This window comes from Diorhabda sublineata, chromosome 9 (assembly GCF_026230105.1).
Source record: "Diorhabda sublineata isolate icDioSubl1.1 chromosome 9, icDioSubl1.1, whole genome shotgun sequence".
In the NCBI taxonomy this organism is placed as follows: Eukaryota; Metazoa; Arthropoda; class Insecta; order Coleoptera; family Chrysomelidae; genus Diorhabda; species Diorhabda sublineata.
The window spans coordinates 5,238,896-5,261,123 of NC_079482.1; the positions used below are offsets into that span (position 1 = coordinate 5,238,896).

Here is a 22,228-nt window from a genome sequence, read left to right on the forward strand (position 1 = left end):
CCTAGTTCATGGTTACCTAATAATAGATGGAGCCATTCGTTATCTTTTATAGTTCCAAATATATTCAATTATAACCGGCGCAAATAAATGTTGTACCTGTCAAACTATAATTTCCACTATATTAAGTTATGACTGGTGCCGGAAAATGACGTGCGGCTGTCTACCCGTCATAATACGCTTCTATATCTATTTCCAAATATGAATCTACGAGGATGGTCCTAGAAGTACATGGCCCGACAAAGTGAATACGAAAATTTTGTTAAAAAATAACTTTCAATAAGTTCGATACCCTTTTTACAATAAGAATCGTCAATAACTGGCTACATCATCTCTTCATTGTTAAAAAAATCTTTGACCACCGAACCGTTTTTTCAAGTCTGGGAACAGGAAATAATCCGAGGGGTGTAATTCAAACTTTAATTTGTTAATTTTGGCTGCAATAAAGGGTGTGTGAACCGGTGCTTTGTCTCGATGAAACAACACTTTCTTCTTAGCCAAATGCGGCCGTTTTTGCTCGATTTCTTCGCTTAAAATTATCCCATACACATCCCAAAAACCGCCGACTGCAGATGGAACGGTTTTTGTCATCTTAGGTACCGCTTCTCCTTTTTCAATTCATGGTTTGGCTGCGCGCGTCTTTCTCATGTCCGAAATTTCAGTTAATATACGATGTAAGGCACTTTTTGAAATGCGTACTATATCGTCTAGCTCGAGCACTTTCTTCAACATTTTTGGAGTATTCACCTCATTTGTTCGACCACTGTAATGTTGGATTTTGCAGGTCGTACTTTATAATATTTTTCAAACAACTACGCCATCTCTAGGTTTGACCAGGTACTTCTGGGACCATCCTCGTACATAAGATAAATTATAATTGTATATAAAATTCTTTTTTTTTTCATTCAATAACCTCTTTAATGGAATCAAATTCCATTTAAGCATGTAACTGTTTTTTATAGAATGATTCACTGTATTTTTCGGTCGCACCTCGTACATACCTTAATTTTTATGGGTGTGTATACTCGCCGTCGCGTCTTTTAATTATTAATTTATAATTCAAACATCGGAAAAAAATTTCTCCTCATATATGTAATATCATTAATCAAAGTATCGCCCCCTTGTTTATATCCAACATCAAGTATGATTCATATTTTCTCTTGTAAAATGATACCACCTCTAAAAAGGGTAGCTACACAAACAACGTGGTATATACTGGCATAATAAGAACGTGCGTGTGCTTGTTATGTATGTATATATATGTGCACGACATAATGACGACGTCAGAAAGATACAGGGGTGGTGATACCGAATAATAAGGGTGTGAACATTATTTTTATCTATGCATTAGATTTGCGTGAAATTTTTAAATATTACATCAAAAACTATAGATATAATGAGCGTGGATTGTTTTGTCCACCCTCTCGGGAATTAAGTTTTTTCCAAATCGCCCTCGTAGGTTCGAAATAAAAAAATTAAAAAAGAATTTTTTTAAATCACTTTAATACACACTATAAGATAAAAATTTGGTCGTGAATTTTGGTATAATTGGTCTTTCAGAACTATTTAAACGATATACAGTATCAGTCAAAAGTTTTTACCCACCAATAGGATCGATTTTGAAATTTATTTACTAAAGAACATATAGATAAAAATATAGAGTGGCGTTTTTCGTATTTATTTACACTCTTTTTATTCGTGGGGTAAATTAATAAACACTGTCTCTTACACTTACACACACATATAATACACTTAACTTATAATAATTTACTTATTAACAATTTCTGCGATTACTTTCACTAATTCGTTCTTATCACTACGACTATTTATTTAAAACTAACCAAAGTAATAAAAAATAGACTTTCCTAGAAAAATAAGTTCCAAAATGAGACATCAAAGGCGCGAGTTCGCTAAATTTTAAAATTCCATTGTAGCTGGACAGGGACCCATTTCACGAGCTTCTTCGTAACAATAGTAATGAAAAAAGTACAGTTCGTCGATTTTACTCCCTCTTGCTTTTATTTCGGTGCACAAGTTTGGCAATCTCTGTAACAATTTTGACAAATAACTGTCGTCTATTTCCTTCAATCGATTTTCAAAGATCTGAAGTGTTCTTTGACTTCCTTTTCCAATTTGTCCCATTGCAACTCAATCGAGTTGAGGTGGGGGGACTGTGACAACCAAATCATTACTCTCAGCACATTCTTCTTTCCCAATTCGTCCTAATACTCTTCGCACAGCTTCGAGGAATTCTTGCGATCGTCGTCATGCTGGGAGAATTTTCTGCCGATCAGACACTGACCAGAACATACTGAATTTACCTCTAAAATTTTTTGAAACCCTTATTTCTTCAAAATCCCTTTACTTTGTACGAGTTTTCCAATCGCCCTTCCACCAAAACATCCCCAAACCTTCGCCGTTTTTTATAGTCGAGATTTTATATGGATCTTGTTTTGACATAATAATTTCTATTGCACAATATCTTGTGTTTAACGTTCCTAATTTTTACCCTCCATTAACCTATCTTCTCGGATTACCAAATTTTTGTGACTGTGAAGAATCACAAATTTAGCTATTTAAATTCAATTAAATTCATTAAGATTTATGGTACGCGATCTTAATGGGGACCCACATCATAGACGATTGGTTCCGGGTGTCCCTTGGACACTTGAGATATATCAAATTACGTACTTTATTTTGTATCGATGTGATTATCACGACCATACTTCTAATTAATTATAACTCTTCATATAATTGGATTTTTCAGTATTTAAGAACTGTAAACAGATGAATATCTTAATTTTCTGACGTTCGTTCGAGTATTTTATTATTCAATAAGTAGTTTTGATACAACGAATATCTATATTTATACCTCAAACTCTGTCTCATCACTCCATAAAGCCCTCTCCCATTCTTCATGCATTCAATTTTTTTGTTCTTTAGTCCACTGCAACATCTTAACTTTATTTTGACGTCTTAAAAGAAGTTTCTTCACTGCCAGGTTTCTTCGATGTTCTTTTCACTGTAGAAGTACTCAAAGGCAGATCACTACATTCATTGTTCTGAGCTGCTATTTCTGGATCACGTTTACTGATCTATACTATACGTTTATCTTCAGTGATTGTGGTTTTTCGAGGCTGCCCTAATAGTCCTGGCTACCAAGGTAAAAATGAGGTATTACCTCCGATATTCCTGAACTTGTATCGATTTGCGTGAAAATTTGGAATTAAACTTGACTTACCCCTATCTTTAAAATCTACCCTATGACTTTTAGGGGTGAAAACTACCCATTATTGCAAAAAATCAATAAAACTATAAGTATAAGCTTTTAATGAGTAGAAAAATACCTTTAAGGTTTAAATAAATGTCGTTTAATGCTTTAATATATAATTTTTGAACCCTGCTGGATGTATTTCATCCCTTATAAAGCATCCCCGGTTAATATAAATTTAAAAACGCTTTGTGGTAGCTAACTAAATTGACTCTTTTTGTTTGTGTTCAACTCAAATATTTTGCATCCGAAGTGTTCAACCATTATCAATCAACCATATTTCGAAAAAAAATTGAAAAAAATATTCATAGACGTATTTAATCTTTTGGATGATCTATTTATTTTAAACGGGCATCTTTTTATCTGTTTTGACTCGAATATTGTGTACTTATAATTTTCAACCCCTATAAATCATCCCCTATTTCGGAAAAAATACGTACTGACGTACGTATACAATTTTTTGGTTTATTTACTTGACTATTATATACAGGGTGGGCCAGAAAGGCGTACCCTCTTGGGTTTGAACGTCATGAGAGGGAGCTGCGCGGGTGATGGGGATGAGTAGCTCGGTTTTCGGAAATTTAGTCGCGATTAAACATTATTACAAAAATGGTGATTCGTGCGCTATTGTTCGACGTTTTTTTCGACGTGAGTTGGATTACATAAATCAGTGTCCGAGGGAAAATGTGATTCGATCGTGGGTCAGAAAGTTCGTAGCTACTGATTCGACTCTAAATCAGAAGCCTAGGGGACGCCCAAGATCAACAAGAACAGAAAATACAATTCAACAAGATTCAACGTAATCCTGGTCTATCGACTCGCAAGCGATCAGCCGAACTTGTGATATCTAGAACATATTTGCGTCGCATTTTGTCGAAAAATGTCAATAGACAGAATTGCCGTCACTGGGTTGCAGAGAACCCATGTGCAAAACATCGCCGGAAGTTACTGTTTGGGCGGCCAAATCAGCGCACGGAATTATCGGATCCTATTTCTTTCAAAATCAACAGAGGCAATCTGTCACTGTAAATTCTGAACGATACATAGCCATGTTAAGGGATTTTTTGAAGCCTATAATCGTACGATATTTTTTCAACAAGTCGTAAACCAGATGTTTGCTGGGAAACTGATATCCCGCCGAGGTGACATTCCATGGCCGCCTAAAAGTCCGGACCTAACACCACCGGATTTTGTTATGTGTGGATACCTGAAAAGTAAAGTTTACTCAAATAACCCAGCCACGCTTAATCAGTTGAAGACTTAACATCCGAGAAGAAATAGCAGCTATTTCCCGCGCAATGTGCCAGCAAGTTTTTACGAAATTTGAGATCTAGATTCGAGGAATGTTTGCAGTGCGATGGTGCACTGCAAACCTGGATGATGTTCTTTTTAAAAAATGAATTTCCCAAATGTATATTTCAAATAAAATAAAAAAGTTGTACGTGGGTTATATTTAGTTTTTTTATAATTATTTTTTTAAATTCGCAAAACTTTCTGCCCCACCCTGTATTTAAAATGCGTTCATTTCAAACCGCTACTGCACAAATAACATAATAGTGACGGAAACGTGTTTTGGGACGTGCATATACAAGATATCTAGATACTCGTTTTTTAATAACCAGACCTCGTACTTAGAATCTTATACTTTGTAAGTCACTATTTCAGCAGTTAAATCTTAAGTATCTCGAAGTTCTCGTTAAGTCGAAAACACGTTATCTCGAATTTTTTTGCGTTTACCTTGACATTCGAGTTATAGAGACTCCAACCTATATAAATATTTGTCTTTAATTGTTTATCTCGAAGCTTCTAGGCGAGGAGCCGGTAACACTGAAAGTCCCGTCAAAGCGGAATCAAAAATTTTTTATTTAAATAAATAGTGTAACGTTTTGACTGGTCACAGCTTGCGTTACTTTTATTGTTATAAACATTATACTATATAAACTTACCAATTTCTTTTTGTAAATAATTTTCTTTATAAGATATTTTGTCACATTATTTTCGAGTAGAAATATTTACATATTATATTTCATACCTCTTTAGTAGTTTTGTATGTAGTTGTTGGTGACATACTGGAATTTAATTTATTTAGCACTGTTTAATTTGTTCTTTTGTTGAACTATTTACTATTTTTATATAAACAAATTGAATGTTTGGTTTATTTTCTTTTGAGGTTAAGTCTTGGTTAGACGTGGTATAACTGGTTGCAGAATTATGTTGCTCGCAAGAGCAAAGTTGTTTCTCCTTGGAAGGTTCGAGCAACATCTAGTTAACTGTTCACGAATTAAGTTATTCGTGCCGTATTTTTGTAAAATTTGCGGATATTGATTTTTGGTTGTTCAGTCCGTTGAAAGGTTGTTTTTTTGAGTGATTTGTAAGTTGGTGTTTTTGAAATTGAGCTATTGTTGCACCTGGCTAAATTGTCGTCATGAATTTTTCATTATATTGGTTATAAGTTTTTAAATTTGGCTCCGATTTTATATTTGCGGAAGTCGTGATATTTCCGACTGGAAATTTGACGCTTGGAGAGGTGGTTACCTTGTTCTTTTGGCCAGCGACCGTGCTAGCGTGAAGATTAATTTCTGCAGAGATTTTTGAAAAGCGGGATTTTGCCGGTCTAAAGGAGCCTTCCGCCGATTTAAAAAATTTTGGAATATAAAATTATTAATTGACTTCTAATAAGAAGTTAAGTTGTTATAGGTTCCCTTCATTAGAAAAGAAGGGACCTAGTTTTGGATGTAGGACCTTTATTGGGGTTTAAAACTTAGACGATTTTAATTTGCAATTAACGTCAAACCTCGACTCGTGGAAATACCTAGTCCGGTACAACTATCTGAATGAACCTCTATATTTCTTAAACACATTCCACGGATATGGTCCTATTTGTATTTTCCTGACAAGTAGAGAGCCCTTATGTGTTGTTAAAGGTCAGATCAACTCATATTAGTTTCTTTTCGTTTCGTAAAATTTACTCCATTATTTTCTGAAAACAAAAAAGTTATGCGGCTAATTTTTTTAAATCTATTTCTTTTATCTTTCACAGTTTAGGTTTAAAAATTGAGTTGCGCCCCATTTGGGAATTTGAAAGCATACAAAAATTTTTGTACATCTTAGACACAACGAAATCTTGCAACGAACCCTGACAACACACATTAATAGGATGAGCTTAGTCGGAGCCCAAAATGTGACCTTTTAGGTTACAATAGAACATAAGTATGTGAATAAATTAAGCTCGGTATCTTATGGCCGAAACAATATAAAAAAATTATTGAAAAAATGTTTCACCGTCATCGCGGATATTAATTTTTTTCAATGTATTCGACAGACAGTAAATTTTAGAAAAAAATCACGCAAACCACTTTTTTTGTCGGAAGGATCTGGCATACATATTTGAATTGTGTGGTGATTGCTAATATTTCTTCATAATGCCAGCAGAAACTTTTTTTTGTTCTATTTTATTTATTATTATGTAATTTTTAAAAATATCTTTGTATGCAAGATCAAAAATTGCCGGAAAAATCCCGCATACCACCTTGAAGTGCATAAACTATAATATAAATGCTTTTTGTCGAATTAATGTTTTCTTACATACATAATATGGTTTAGTACAGGTAAAGTTTTAAAGATGAATCGCAAGAGCTGTAATAATTGCAATAGTTTCTATCGTGGAAAATAAACTATATAGTCTCCATGGTTTTTATGTATATATACACCCCACATAAATTATCGCATCACTCATTAGTTTTTAAATATTTTAAATGTGTTGCCTGTTTCTCGAATTTTATTATTATTACGGATTAAAACACCAATAGATACGCCTTTTGCCTTAATTCATTTTATATCAGTTTAATGTACAGAGGACAAAAATTTTGATTTACCAAAACATAGAAAATATCAAAAAAATTGTTGAAAACATCTTTACAAAAAAATTAACGGTGCATAAACTAAAACCAGCCAATGAATTTCTAATAGCGTGTGTTGCCGCCCCTCGCTCTGATTACAGCTTCCATTCGTCTTGGAAGGCTTCTAAACAGGTTCTGGACGTATCTTTGCGGCATGTTTTCCTAGAAGTTAGAAACAACATTTTGAAGATCATCTAGTGTTCTTATTGGTGCCGGATGTTGCTGAATTCACCATCCTAGATGGTCCCAGACATGCTGTATTAGGTTAAGGTCCGGGCTACGTGCAGGCCAATTCGGGGTAGGTACCTCGACCTATTCTAAGTACTGCCGAACCACTCTAGCAGCTTGTTGTCACCGATATGAGGCATATAGGGCACTACATGGGGTTCTAGGATATTGGTTATGTACCTGTCAGCATTTAGTTTTCCATCATTCACTGGTACTAACTCCGTGAAACCCTCGAAAAAAATTCCTCCCCAAACCATGATAGAGCCACCACCAAAGCTTTCAGTTTGACAAAAATTAACCTGATCGTGCCGTTCATCCATCCGTAAATAAAATATTGGACCAATCTTGAGTATTCCAATTTGCGTGTTCTCGAGCAAATTCCAATCTTGCTACTCGAAGTTCTCTGGTAAGACGTGGACCTCTAGCTGGCACTCTGGCTCGATACCCGCTTCTCTGAGCCTATTTCGAAATGTTTGTAGGCCTATTCGGACATTACGAGCAGTCAACAGATCTGTTTGCTGCCTTCGAGCGGTGGTATGCCTAATTCTTAACGCCGTTAACTTCAAATAACGATCATCTACTACCGAAGTTACCCTTCCGTGGCATTGTCCAGGTCTTCTGGTTAGCTGCTCTGATTTTTGGTAGCGAATAACAACTCTGGATATGGTACTTTATTGAACTCCAATTACCTCTTGTATGAGCGCGATATTTCTAGCGGCTTCTTCATTCGTCACATGTCTTGTTAAACGTTGAGGCACATCCATTATTAACAAAATAAATTAACACAATTTGCTTAGAATGTTCTCGACCTCAAATCTCCAAGACAGAAATGATTTACTCGAACATATTTGCTTTGTTGTGATATTTTTTTGCCCATGATAAGAAACCAGAAATATCTATAAGTTGATACGTATACAGATTGTCCCAAAAAAATAAAATTAATTATTAAAAATATCCTAAAATACCAGTGATACGATAATTTTTTTGGTCTGTATATTTATCACTTTTCTCTAATTCTGTCCCTTCAGTCTGCTTCATCTTCAAGTGCCGAATATTCGGTCATTTCGTTTTCTATTTTAGAAAAAAGTATTGCGTCTTTATATTTTTGAATATTATCAACTCATATTGTTTTTATCGCGTTATTATACATGTTATCACAAAGAGGCTGATACGAAAATTTTCTTCCACTTGAAAAAATGTTCATCTCCCCAAAAAACTCCCATTAAATCTATAGATACTGACTTATATAAGTTGTACACATCTACACGAGGATTAGGTCGGACTCTTCCGGGCTTCCCTGCCTTCACAAGATCTGATTATACGAGGTCTGGCTATTAAATAACGAGACTGGTTACAAAAAAGGGTTATATTATAAAAATTATTCTACATTCGAATATTCCCCTCCCATCGCCCCACACCTTTCCATACGTTTTTTCCATTGATCGAAACAGTGCTGGAAGTCTTCTTTGGTGAAGGTCTTCAAAAGCACTGCCGTTTTTTGCTTTACCGCTTCCATCCACTCAAATCGGGTCCCTTTTGAAGCAGATCTTTTCAAGGAAATCTGAGCAGACCTGTGGAAGCATACGACTTTTGTCGTGTGTAATTCCTCGTGTAAAATTTTTGTAACCGTTTCTTTATCATCATCCGGATGCTCATTCGACGATCTACACGCAAAATTTGATTGATTTTGGTCACTGTTTCCGGAGTTGAAACAGTCACAGGGCGACCTGGGCCCTGGTGATCTTCAGTGCTCTCGCGGCACTTACTAAAGCGCTTACACCGCTCAAAAACTCGCGCACGAGTTGCAGAATTGTCCCCCATAGGTCTTTTGCAACAATTTATAGCATTCAGTCGATGTTTTTGTCAATTTAACGAGAAATTTGAGATTGATACTTTTTTTCGTCACGACAAAAAAAATGTTCGTTTCAAACTGCTACTGCATAAATACTATATTAGTGACGGAAACGTGTTTTGAGACGTGCATAGACAAGATATCTAGATACCCAAAGCACTACTCGTTTTTAACCCCACCCGTCTACGGCGCCTTCTAGTTGCGCAGTCTCGTTATTTAATAGCCAGACCTCGTACAGCAGTTTTTGTTCGCAAAGGAAAAATCAAACCAGTCAACATTTTAATACAGAAATTGAACATTTTACGTATCCGAAAGACATGAATGACGAAGAGAAAACAGATTTTATGTAAAGATTTACCAACGAAATGTATAATATAGACAAAAATAATGTTGATACTGCAAGATTTGAATTATTCTTGAAATTTTCTGCAAGCACCAGTGACAAAAAAGAATTTCACAAAAAGTTTTACGCACCATATTTATAAAAAAGAAAAAGAAAATATATCTGAGGAAGGAGAAGACATCCAACAACAATTAATATCAGAACTTCTTAAATATGGTGGCAATGAATTAATAGACCTAATGCATGTCAGGTTCAACAAGATATACGACCAGAGAAAAGTACCAGAGGAATGGAAAGTAAGCATAACGATCCCCGTCTTTAAAAAGGGGGAAAAGAAAGATCCAAATAATTATAGAGGGATCAGCCTCCTAAGCACGACTTCAAAATTACTAACAAAAATTATTGCAGAAGAAATCTCAAGTAGCGGCATGAGCGAAGAACAACAGGGATTTAGAAAAAATAGATCAACCATAGACGCTATATTCATCTTAAGACAGATTGCCGAAAAGGCCATAGAGTACAATAAAACCGCGTTTATGTGCTTCATAGACTTAACAAAAGCATTTGACAGAGTGAGATTACATGACGTCATTGAGCTACTAAAAAAACGAGGCGTAAACCAAAGGACAATAGACATCATTCGGGACATGAACAACGGAAATAGCACATATGTAAGAGCAAACAACGAACTCTCCAGTAAAATGCCAGAATCAACAGGGATCAGACAAGGAGATAGTCTCAGCCTAATACTCTTCAACATTATAATGGACGAAATCATAAAAGAAAGTAAAAACGGCAGGCAGAGGATACAGAATGGGAAAACATGAGTTTAAGATAGTTTGCTACGCTGATGACGCGGTTGTGATATCCGAAGATGAGGATAACTTGCAAAAACTGCTACACAGATTTGAAACAGTTGTAGGAAAATTCAATATGATCATATCGAAACAAAAAACACAATCCTTGACAATAGCGAGAGAACCAAGAAGATGCAAACTGACAATTTATAATAAAAGTGTAGAACAGATTATGTCTTTTAAATATTTAGGGGTTAACATCACGAGCAATAGGAACTTGAAACAAGAAGTCAAAACGCAAACAACAGCAGCATCTAGGATATCAGGATTCCTTCGAACCGTGATATGGAGGAATAAATTTTTAAGTATCGAAAGCGAAACACGGATATATAAAACTTGTGTCAGACCAGTAATGACATACGCCATAGAAACGAGGGCGGAGACTGCAACTACTAAACGGATTCTTAGAACAACCGAGATGAAGACATTACGCTCATTCACAGGGAAAACACTGAGAGACGGAATAAGGAGCAATGAAATCAGAAGAATGTGTGACGTTCCGGATATAGTGAGATGGGCCAGAACTAGAAGAAGAGCATGGAGAGATCATGTCAATAGAATGAACAACGATCGACTGACGAAAATCGCAAAGGAAGAGAGACCCAATACAAGTAGACCGCCTGGAAGACCACCAAAGCGCTGGTATGAGAGCTGGTCCTCGCAGTCACAACTTAGGCTGCCTCTTTGAAAACACAAGACACAGTCTTAAAATAAGAAGAAGAAGGGATATTTATAAATGCACTGTGCCATTAAATCCAATTTTATAATAGAAAAAACGTTGGAACCATTGTGGTATAAAAACCCAACAGCACCTTCAAAAGTTAAAAAAATTCTTGGCCAATTAAATGGAGAAGAAACTGAAGAATCAGAAAATGAAAATCGATAAAATTGATTTCGACGATTATCAATAATAATATACTAAGTTTGAGAATAAACTCCCGTCAATTATTGTTTGTATTGTACCGGCTCCTGGACTATCAAGTTCATTTTTGGCGTTTTGCGCTACCCATTCATTCCTCATTTACACTCTAAAACCGGGCGAAGGCGAAACGACAACCAGCGGTAGCCGATCTTCCACCAGATCTAGTGTGCTATGTGTGTTTATACTACAACGCGCTTTCATAACAAACGCTAATCGACATGCGAATGGGCACATTCAATCAGTGCCGGCTAGATTGTGATATGTGTATACGCAGCGCGCGAAAATCGAAAAATGTTTGTTCAGTGCGTCGTCGTTCAAGTGCGATATTTGAAAGCTGTGTCGGTTTGTGTAAAATGTTAATTACGTTGATTTACGGTTTAGTTTGTTAACTGCGTGTCAATATTCATTAATGTTTTGGAATATAAAGTGTGCGTTGATAATTTAGAAGTTTTCAATGGAATTGCGGAAATGTGTCTTATGGTTAACGTAAAAAGTAAACAGTAAAAAAATTTATACGTAGTATTTTGGATACAACGAACATGATGAGGTTTATTACTGAATTTGTTTTTCGTGATGATTTGTTTTGATTTTAGTTGTGTTTTAGTAGAAAATTAGTTTAAAAATTGAAATTTAGATCTCGTTCGATCTTTATCAAAATATTTTGGTCCGCACGTCACTTTTTACTTGTTTTTTGAACTCAATTTTCTATCAAAAGACCATTCATCAAGAAAAACTTGTGAAATAAAAAATTTTTGGAGGTGATATAACTTTGAAATGAAATACGAATTGGAGTTTATTTTGTCGAAATATTAATCATATTTCAACTTTTTTTCAAATTGCGATTAAAAAATCATATTGATGCGTGTATATGGGGTGGAAAAAATTCAATTTGAAACGTAATAATGTGATCTGATATTTCGTAATAACTATAGATATGTGAAAAATATTTTAATGTTACTTAAATAATTTTGATATTGATAGAAAATTGTTTTAAAGAACAGGTAATATTTGAAATTTAGACCTCTTTCGGTTTTTGTGAAAATTTTTTGATCCACACGTCCACATAAATAATTGAGAAAATTTAATTTAATGTATTTCCAATATTTTTGGAGATGATTTAAATTTTCAGTGAAATACGAAGTGGAGTTTATTTTTTCGGAATATTAATCTGGTTTCAACTTTTTTCAAATTGCGATTAGAAAATCAAATTGATGCGTGTATTTGGGGTGGAAAAAATTGTTTTAAAGAACAGGTAATAATTGAAATTTAGACCTCGTTCGGTCTTTATCAAAATATTTTGAGCCACACGTCATTTTTTACCTGTTTTTTGAACCCAATTTTCTATCAAAAGACCATTTATCCAAAAAAAACTTGTGAAAAGGTCTATGAAATGAAAAATTGAAAAAATTCAATTTAATCTATTTAAAATATTTTCGGTGTTGATATAACTCTCCAAATAAATACGAATTGGAGTTCATTTTTTCGAAATATTAGTCATTTTTCAACAATTTTCCAAATTGCGACAAAAAATCATCAAATCAGACAAATCTGAGTGTATAAGGGGTGGAAAAAATTCAATTTGAAACGTCAAAATTTCGTAATAAGTATAGACAAGTAAAAAATACGTGAATGTATTCCGAACAATTTCGACCTAACCTCAAAACTTCCTTAATAAATCCAACACGTTAAACGTCAACTACGAAATAATTAACTTCCTCGAAGAGATTTTTGTTACATAAATCAAACAAGCAATAATTCGTAATACTTGTTTCGAAGAATTATTTAATTTTATACAATTTTTGGTGATAATTTAATGATATAATACGATTAAATCAAATTCTGAAAATTGCCTTGGCAGTCAACGTGTTAAAATGGTTTTGTTTTATGTTTAACTCCATGGGTCTTTACGAGTGTTATTTGTATCCAAAATACTATTTTTACATTTTATTACAGATCTCCAACGGTAGATTTTGACAATTAATTCAAATATATTTAATATTAATGAAACGTGGATTAATTGAAATAATATTTGAATATTATTTCAATAAAAAATATTATTTATCTGTTTGTGAAATAAATTCTCCACCCTTTATTTTGGAGATTTATACATCATGTAGGCTTAAAACTTCCTAGGCTTCCTTGCTTCAACCCTTTTAACCCTTTCAAATGATTTTTGCTCTCTTCTCAAAATAGGCGTTTTCGTATGCTATAACATCCTCAACTGGTGAAAATCTCTACTGCATGTGAAACTTTGAGGTCTGAAACAGAAAAAAGTCGCTGGGGACTATATCTGGTGAATACGATGATGGGGGTCAACCGATTCACGTTTTTTGCAATTTCTGCCTTCACCTCGAGACAAAAATCTTATTTTTCAATTGGTGTAGACTGTCAATGAACTTATCAAAATAAAAACTTATAAAACCAACACCTATACCGAATAAAAAACCCATGAAAGACTAATTGCTCAAATAAATGATTTCATTTGCAAAATATATATAATCTATTCGGTTTTCGCCCTATAGGGTTAAGGGGTGTTAATTAAACTATTCATTTCTTAACAAAAAGTTTCCAGTTCTTTTTATCTAGCACATAATTACTCATAAACTTCTTCTTTTTCTTCTTCTTTCTTTTTTCCCGCCATTTTACTTCCTCAAATTTTCCCTGTGCTATCCATACTTTGTAGATAATCTCGCTATACCAGTTATTTCCTTTCTATGCATTCTAGTATGGGTTCTACTCTTAAATCTTCTCTTATATGCGAATTTCTGAGTCTTTCATATCAAGTTACGCCTTTCACTCTTTTATAGTATTTCGTCTCTGCTGTTCCAAATTCACTCTGGTCTCTTTCTGAAAATATTCTCAACCACATGTGAGAATTAGCCTGTAAATTCCTTTGTACACTTCCATTTTTGTTTCTCTGGAGATTCCTTATTTGTTTATGAGCCCCTATATTATTGTTTGATTCTAATTCTTGTCTTCCTGTTTCTTCCAACATGATTTTTAGATATTGAAAGCTACTACTAAACCTCTTCTATAAGTTCCTCCTCAACCATGATTTCAATTTGTTCTTTTCTGTTAATATTTGGCTTAAATTTCTTTGTCATTATCATTAATGCGCTGTAACTGTCGATATCCAATATGGAGGGCTTTAGTGTCCTTTTCTGTGTTTCTAATTAATTCATCCATAAAAGCTACAAATAGTAATTAACTCAGACTGCCTCTGTGTCGCATTTCCTCTTACGAAAATTTAATTACTGTCATTAATTTCGCCACCAACTGTATCATGTGTATCAACGGCAAAAATATTGGCTCAGAAATGTCACAGAAACTAAACGTGATTCACCGCAATCAGTGCGACCTTTCTAAATAAGCCTCTCTGTAAATACCAGGTAATGACTCAGATTATATTGTGTTCTTTCTAGAGAGTATTTTTAACGGCAGGTGGTGGATGCACCCTCGTTATATACCACCCCGTGTAACGGAAGCTTTTCAAAGATTCCCAACGCTTCTATGTATTTTGTATAATTTCAAAATACGGGTTTTTAAAACCTTTTAAGTTGTCAATTTTACCGAAATTAACCAAAGTTCGGTATACTAAATATTATGATTCATTATCAAACACCCGGTATATCGATGAGTTTTTGTATTTTCGACAGTGTTGGAAAGACGGAATTTAAATTATTTTAGCATGGTTTGTCTTTTACTGTATGTCATCCAGAGTATTTATTCTTATGACCATTTATCTTGGCAAATTGAAATCCAAAAACATTACGTAATACGCTTTTCGTGATGAGGATGAGACGACTTGAACTACAAGGGTGTTAAAAAATGTATTAGAAAGGCTTCTATTCATTTAAAAAAATATTTTGAACATCTGTTGTAATTATAATTTCTGAGGTTCCTAATACTCAAATATGAACCTCATTTCAACACGACATAAATATGTAAACAGTTATCCATTTAAAAGATATGGCAACAATGTAAATACTCGACAAAATAGGTTTCTTTTCACGAAGAATCTGCTGTTGTGTAAACAACTGAATGGTATGATAACTAAACTAGAACTGATTTCGATATTTCCAAATCAAATTTTATATTTTTCAACGTTAGCTATTCTTGAACTACAAATACTTCGTTGTTTATTGCATTGTCATCAAACTTATCCTTTCCATTCATGTCGTGATGGTAATCACCTACCTGTTTAGATTCGGAGAGCGACAATCTGTCTTTTGATCTTATTTGTAGCATAATAAAGCTTCTACCTTCTCCGGAAGGATGTTTGAATTCAATAGAAAATCCTTCGAGGTGGCCTGCTCTAGGAGTTGTAATGTCTTTGTGTACCTATAAGGTCTCATATATATAATAAATCTTCTGGTTGCTAATTCTTGTGTTCCTAATGTCACGCACATATTTAGATCGCCAAGCTACGATATTATTTCTTTTGAAAAACTGTTCTGTTTCTCATCTGCAAATCTAAAACAAAAATACAGTAGAAATATATTTTTACTTCTTAAACATATTGTTTAGCCTAAATTTTGATTCTTTTGCCCACAAATACAAGAATGTCCTGTTGGTATTTGCCGTTTGGTGTATAATTCTCAGAAGTCTTTTCTTCTTCAGAAAAATCTAACGGTATTCGATCGGTGATTTCCTTTGGAACTAAATGATCCTTCAACTTCTTTTTCTCTTTTATCTCTCATACATTTCCTTTGCCCACAGTTACAAGAAGATCCTCTTGGTATTTGCCGTTTGGTATTTCTGTGTATAATTCTCAGAAGTCTTTACTTCTTCAGAAAAATCTAACGCTATTCGATCGGTAATTTCCTTTGGAACTAAATGATCGTTCAACTTCTTTTTCTCTTTTATCTCTCATAAATTTCCTTTGCCCACAGTTACAAGAAGATCCTCTTGGTATTTGCCGTTTGGTATTTCTGTGTATAAACCTCAGAAGTCTTTACTTCTTCAGAAAAATCTAACGGTATTCGATCGGTAATTTCCTTTGGAACTAAATGATCCTTCCCTTTCCTTTTATCTTTCATAAGTTTCCTTTGCCCACAGTTACAAGAAGATCCTCTTGGTATTTGCCGTTTGGTATTTCTGTGTATAAACCTCAGAAGTCTTTACTTCTTCAGAAAAATCTAACGGTATTCGATCGGTAATTTCCTTTGGAACTAAATGATCCTTCAACTTCTTTTTCTCTTTTATCTCTCATAAATTTCCTTTGCCCACCGTTACAAGAAGATCCTCTTGGTATTTCTGTCTATAATTCTCAGAAGTCTTTATTCCTTCAGAAAAATCTAACGGTATTCGATCGGTAATTTCCTTTGGAACTAAATGATCCTTCAACTTCTTTTTCTCTTTTATCTCTCATAAATTTCCTTTGCCCACAGTTACAAGAAGATCCTCTTGGTATTTGCCGTTTGGTATTTCTGTGTATAAACCTCAGAAGTCTTTACTTCTTCAGAAAAATCTAACGGTATTCGATCGGTAATTTCCTTTGGAACTAAATGATCCTTCAACTTCTTTTTCTCTTTTATCTCTCATAAATTTCCTTTGCCCACCGTTACAAGAAGATCCTCTTGGTATTTCTGTCTATAATTCTCAGAAGTCTTTATTCCTTCAGAAAAATCTAACGGTATTCGATCGGTAATTTCCTTTGGAACTAAATGATCCTTCAACTTCTTTTTCTCTTTTATCTCTCATAAATTTCCTTTGCCCACAGTTACAAGAAGATCCTCTTGGTATTTGCCGTTTGGTATTTCTGTGTATAAACCTCAGATGTTTTTACTTCTTCAGAAAAATCTAACGGTATTCGATCGGTAATTTCCTTTGGAACTAAATGATCCTTCATCTTCCTTTTCTCTTTCATCTCTCATAAATTTCCTTTGCCCACAGTTACAAGAAGATCCTTTTGCTATTTGCCGCTTGGTATTTCTGTGTATAAAGCTCAGAAGTTTTTACTTCTTCAGAAAAATCTAACGGTATTCGATCGGTAATTTCCTTTGGAACTAAATGATCCTTCCCTTTCCTTTTATCTTTCATAAGTTTCCTTTGCCCACATTTACAAGAAGTATGCTTTAACTACTATCTAGCAAAAGATTCGCTTGTTTCCTGGATTATTTTCCCTATTTTCTCTTATCCATTGCCAGTGTCGCCACTTTTCTCTCCATTTAGACCCATGTATGGTTGCTGTTCTTTCTCTGATGGTTGTCTCTTGTCTTCTTATCTCACAAACTTGTTTGACCACTCTTATATTATTTTTCATCTGTCTTAGCTGCCCGTACCATTCCAAAGTTGGAATTTCTGAAACCGTAGATAATATCTGTCACTGTATTCAGTTATGTACCATTTCGGTTTTGTGGTTTCTCTTCTTTCTATTATTTCTATAACTTCCTTACGCATTTGGTATTTTTTTATTACTTCCAGGACCTTTCTTGCTACTTTATTTTCGCCGCGTGTATTTTGCTTTTAGGCTTTTATATTTACCCCCTTTTCCCTAAAAATGTATTTTTGATATTGTGGTATATATCTGTATTTTAGTTTTGACTAGTATTTGAGGTTGCTTCGATTAATTTTCATTTTCTTTTTGTTAATTTTTTTGTGCGATTTCTTAAGATTATTGGTAAGTTGTTTTGCCCCTCTGCTAATCGGCACTACATCATCAATAACCGCACATTCTGTGAGATAGTGGTTTCAGGCTCCTATGCCACAACTTTTTTTGTCTTTCATTCACTTGCTTTTTAAATAGTGAGCTCTGAACTTCTTGTTATCTAACATCTTCATTGTAAAAGTAAAGATTTACTATTTTGGAGTCCCAAATCAAGTGGGTATTCCGTAAATATGAAAAATCAAAAAGTCAATAAACGTTCTGTTTCAAATTATTCATTCTCTGATTGTCAAAATCTACTCTTAAATCAAAAACGTTCCCAAGAGTGATTTTTTCTCGATTTATTAAAAGCATATCTTAGTGTAAAAAATATCTCTAATTAAAAAAGAATGACATACACGGAAATGAAGAGAAACTAATATAACGACAGTATAAAATTTAATAAAAAACCACAAATTCGTCGAAGACAAAAAATTCAAACAAAATAAATGAAAAAAAAAACAAGAAATAATTGATATTTGTAGAAATCTATAAAAAACTATTTTTTACAATTAATATAAATGGCGTTTATTCACCTTTTTATAATTAAACGACTACCATAGTTTCATGAATATGATATACGAGGTCAGTCAGATAAGTATTTAGCATCACCGCCCGAAGGCGCCAGAATCGAAAAAGCAATTTTTGATCGTGTAGTACATTCTCGTACAGTCTCTGGGACAAACAACCAAAGAAAGGATAAAGGATAGGATACAAAAGGGCTATCAAGCCTATGGAAGAAACAAAAACATAACCAAACAAAACAAAATAAAAATGTACAATACAAATACCCAAATAAAACTAGTAATCACATATGCGATGGAAGCAACAGTAATAAACAAAAAAGAGGAAGAAGAACTTAAAAGAACCGAAAGAAAGATAATGAGACCTATAACAAGTCCAAACATAACACATTAAAGAGACAGAAGAGCAAAGAAAGACGAAGAAAAAGAGAGAGAACTAGGAAAGGAGAATAAATTGAGATACATAAAAGTACAAAGGCTCAAATGGGCCAGGCCGAGAAGAAAACCAATTGAAATGATCAAAAGAATAACGGAATGGATCCCATTGTGGCCAAGGAAAAGGGGCACTCAATATAGAAAACTGGAGAGCAAAATGCCGAAACCGAAAAGAATGGAAAATAATAACAAAAGCAGCGAAGACAAACTATAAAGAAAATAAAAATTTGAAAACGAGAGTAATCCACCTCAAAAAAAAAGGTTTTAAAGCGCCAAAAGCGATATACATAATCAACATGGGGTTGAAAGGCTTGATGATGATGATGATTAGTACATTCTCGTAAACTCGTATTTTGGGCGTGTCTGCGGACCTGAGAAAAATGAAAAAGATCAAATTCTTGTTTTTGGAAAGCAAATGTGCAGAGGAATCAGACAGCGTTTGGATAGTGTGTATGATTGCTTTCTCTCCTTCGATAGCCACCGTCAAAATTGGTTTAACGAGTTGCCATCTAGTCGCACGTTTTTGATAAGCCACATCCGGCTACGAAATGAGGTTAACGTGACAAAAATCGACAATGTCGTATATAGCTGTCAAAAGTCTCGCGTCTTACCAGATACATTCTCTCTACAAGGGAATAGTGCGCTCGTGTCCTCTCGCCTTTCTGTCCAGCGGCTACGTGGCGGTTTCTCAGCACGTGTCAAAGGACGTGAATATATGATAAATTGAGAGTGTGGATGGCTAGCATTCTTGTCGTATCTGCTTGTTAAGACTTTAGTCGTGAGATTCTTGGAGGCGTGAATCTGAATTATAAGATCGTGAAGGTCATAGCCTGCTTGAAATTTCGGGCAATGCTTTTGAACAACTGTGCGGAGGACTATTTTGCAGAACGAATTTTTCCATAGGGTTTAAGATGTTGGAGCATTGTTAGGTTAATAGTGTCAAACTGAACCTATATTATAAGAAAAATAACATTTCCGAAATTTTCGTTTATATGCTAAGAACTTATTAGACCATCCTCGTATACTCAAAGAACTAATATTTATTATAAAACTATCGATTGTAAACTGCTTTTTTTTCTGATAAGACGATTGCTTTATTGCCATTAAGAACGAAGTCCACGTATTTAATTATTCAATTTTTAGTACAAAAAGGTACAAAAAAAAATAAAAAACTATACATCAATTGACACTTTTAAAAATGTATATTTGAGTAAGATTCCATGGAAAATTATTTTTTTTTTTGGGAACGTCCTTGATTTAAGATGAATAATGAATCCGCGTATGGTTATGATTAATAATATTTTTCAAAAAAGTTTATTGGAAATGATGCGAACTTCTCGTTTAAAACCTAGTGACGAACTCTTCGAAAATCCATTAATTTAAAATGACTCATTAAATAAACATATCGTTTGAATGTGATTAACGTGGAGTATTTATAAAACCCGTCATGGTACGTCATGTGGAATTAGGAGCAGCTGCTTGGGATAACGGAGCCCTAGCAGAAGGGGTGTGGGAATATGTCAGCGACCTGGTCAAGTCATACAGGAGTCAGGATGGCTCACAGGATCTGGAACCGTACAAGGTTACTGTCATTTTAATGTATCTTGTTTTTTATTTAGCATAGGCGCCGGTAGGTTTATTTATAAAAGGGTATTAATTTTATTTTAAAAGATTTTTTGAATTTTTTACGTTCTTTTTTTTATTATATTTTATTAAAAACATTATTTTGAAAAAGTAATTCGAAATATGAAACTGCTTTTGGTTTTCCAAAATTTCTTACATGTAAATGTATGTAACTAATGGGTATCCACAAATAACTAACAACAACATTCACACTAAGAAATTCAGTTCCCAAGATGGTTAGACAACAAAGAAAACTCAAAAATTGTGGAAAAAAAATATATTTTTTTAGTGAAGCTCTTCAAAATAGCCATTAACTCCCTACATCATCTCTTCATTGTTGGAAAATCTTTGACCACTGAGGCATCTTTTCAGGTGTAAGAACAGAAAATAATGCTAGAGGACTGAATCTGGTGAATAGGGTGTATGAGGCATCAATTTTTGACATTGAAATAATTGATGTGTACGTTTTAGCTTCATTTCTTCGCTTAAACGTTGCATAATACTTGCATTTGATAGTTTTTCCTTTTTAAAGATAGTCAATGAAAATTATGCCACGCAGATCCCAAAAAACTGACGCCATGACCTTGCATGCAGATGGAACAATTTTTGCTTTCTTTGGAACCGGTTCTCCCTTTTCAGTCCATTGTTTTGTTTGTTTTTTTTTTCGGGTGATTGGATCCACGTCTCATGTTTCTGAAACGGCGCAAAAATTTCTGAAAGCCAAATACTCGATGGAAACATCTTCACGGCGCTGTTTTTGGTCCATTGTGAGCAATCGCGGTACCCATTTTGCGCGCAGCTTTCTGATGTACAAATTTTCAGTTAATATGCGATGTACGGCAAATTTTGAAATGCCTTATATGTCACTTCTAGCTCGTGCACTTTCAGTCGATGATCATCCAGTACTACTTTGTGGATTTTCTTCAACATTTGGTGGACCAAAAGAGCAATCTCACCTAGAGTAGAATCTGGTTTAGCTTTTATATTGGTTGGGCTAAGGCCTTACAAATTGACTGCTAAACAAAGTGGTATCTTCAAACTTAAAACTGTATAGATTGTCTACATTCAAATGGTATCTTTCAAGCAAATACCGCTATCTCTAGGACAGGCCAAGTTCTTCTTGGACCATCCTCATACATGGCTGTTTGACGCAAAACCTGATTTAACGTGTTGATAGTAATATTGAATCAATCAGTAACATATAAAAAAATTTGGAAAAGAAATTATTTAGTCAGGGATTACTGTGAAAATTGTTGAAAACGAAGAAAATTTTAAAGCAAGAACAATCCAAATCAGACAGGCACATAAAATAAAAACTCAGAAATATGTAGAAAAACTGAAAAATCAACTAAAAAGTCAAATATCACCTTAAAAAATTCAAAAATTAGATAGAAAAATTGGAAATAAGCTAGAACAACTCAAAAGCCTGCTACAAAAACTCAAAAATCAGCTAGAACAACCCAAAAGTTAGCTCAAATCTTTAGCTTTAGCTAGAAAAACTAAAAATTAGCTAAACAACTGAAAAGTTAGCTATAAAAACTGGAAAATTAGCAAGGAAATTTTTATTATATATTATTTGGGTTACTGGATCCAAATCCGCCGATCGCTCGTCTCCATAACTATAAAGTCAA

At 34.2% G+C, this 22,228-nt stretch overlaps 1 protein-coding gene across 4 annotated transcripts in view; it reads left to right on the forward strand.

Annotated features, from left to right (window-relative positions):
• Positions 1 to 22,228, forward strand: part of LOC130448924 (histone-lysine N-methyltransferase ash1) — a 134,941-nt gene that overhangs the window by 6,718 nt on the left and 105,995 nt on the right. The window contains exons 1-2 of one of the 4 annotated variants that reach the window (XM_056786532.1): positions 11,277 to 11,862; positions 20,288 to 20,556. The exons of the other annotated variants lie outside the window; for them this stretch is intronic. Of the exons in view, the coding sequence (XP_056642510.1) occupies positions 20,422 to 20,556 (135 nt within the window). The 5' untranslated portion in view covers positions 11,277 to 11,862; positions 20,288 to 20,421. Of the gene's footprint in view, positions 1 to 11,276; positions 11,863 to 20,287; positions 20,557 to 22,228 lie in introns of those variants that run through there. 4 annotated transcript variants of the gene reach the window in all.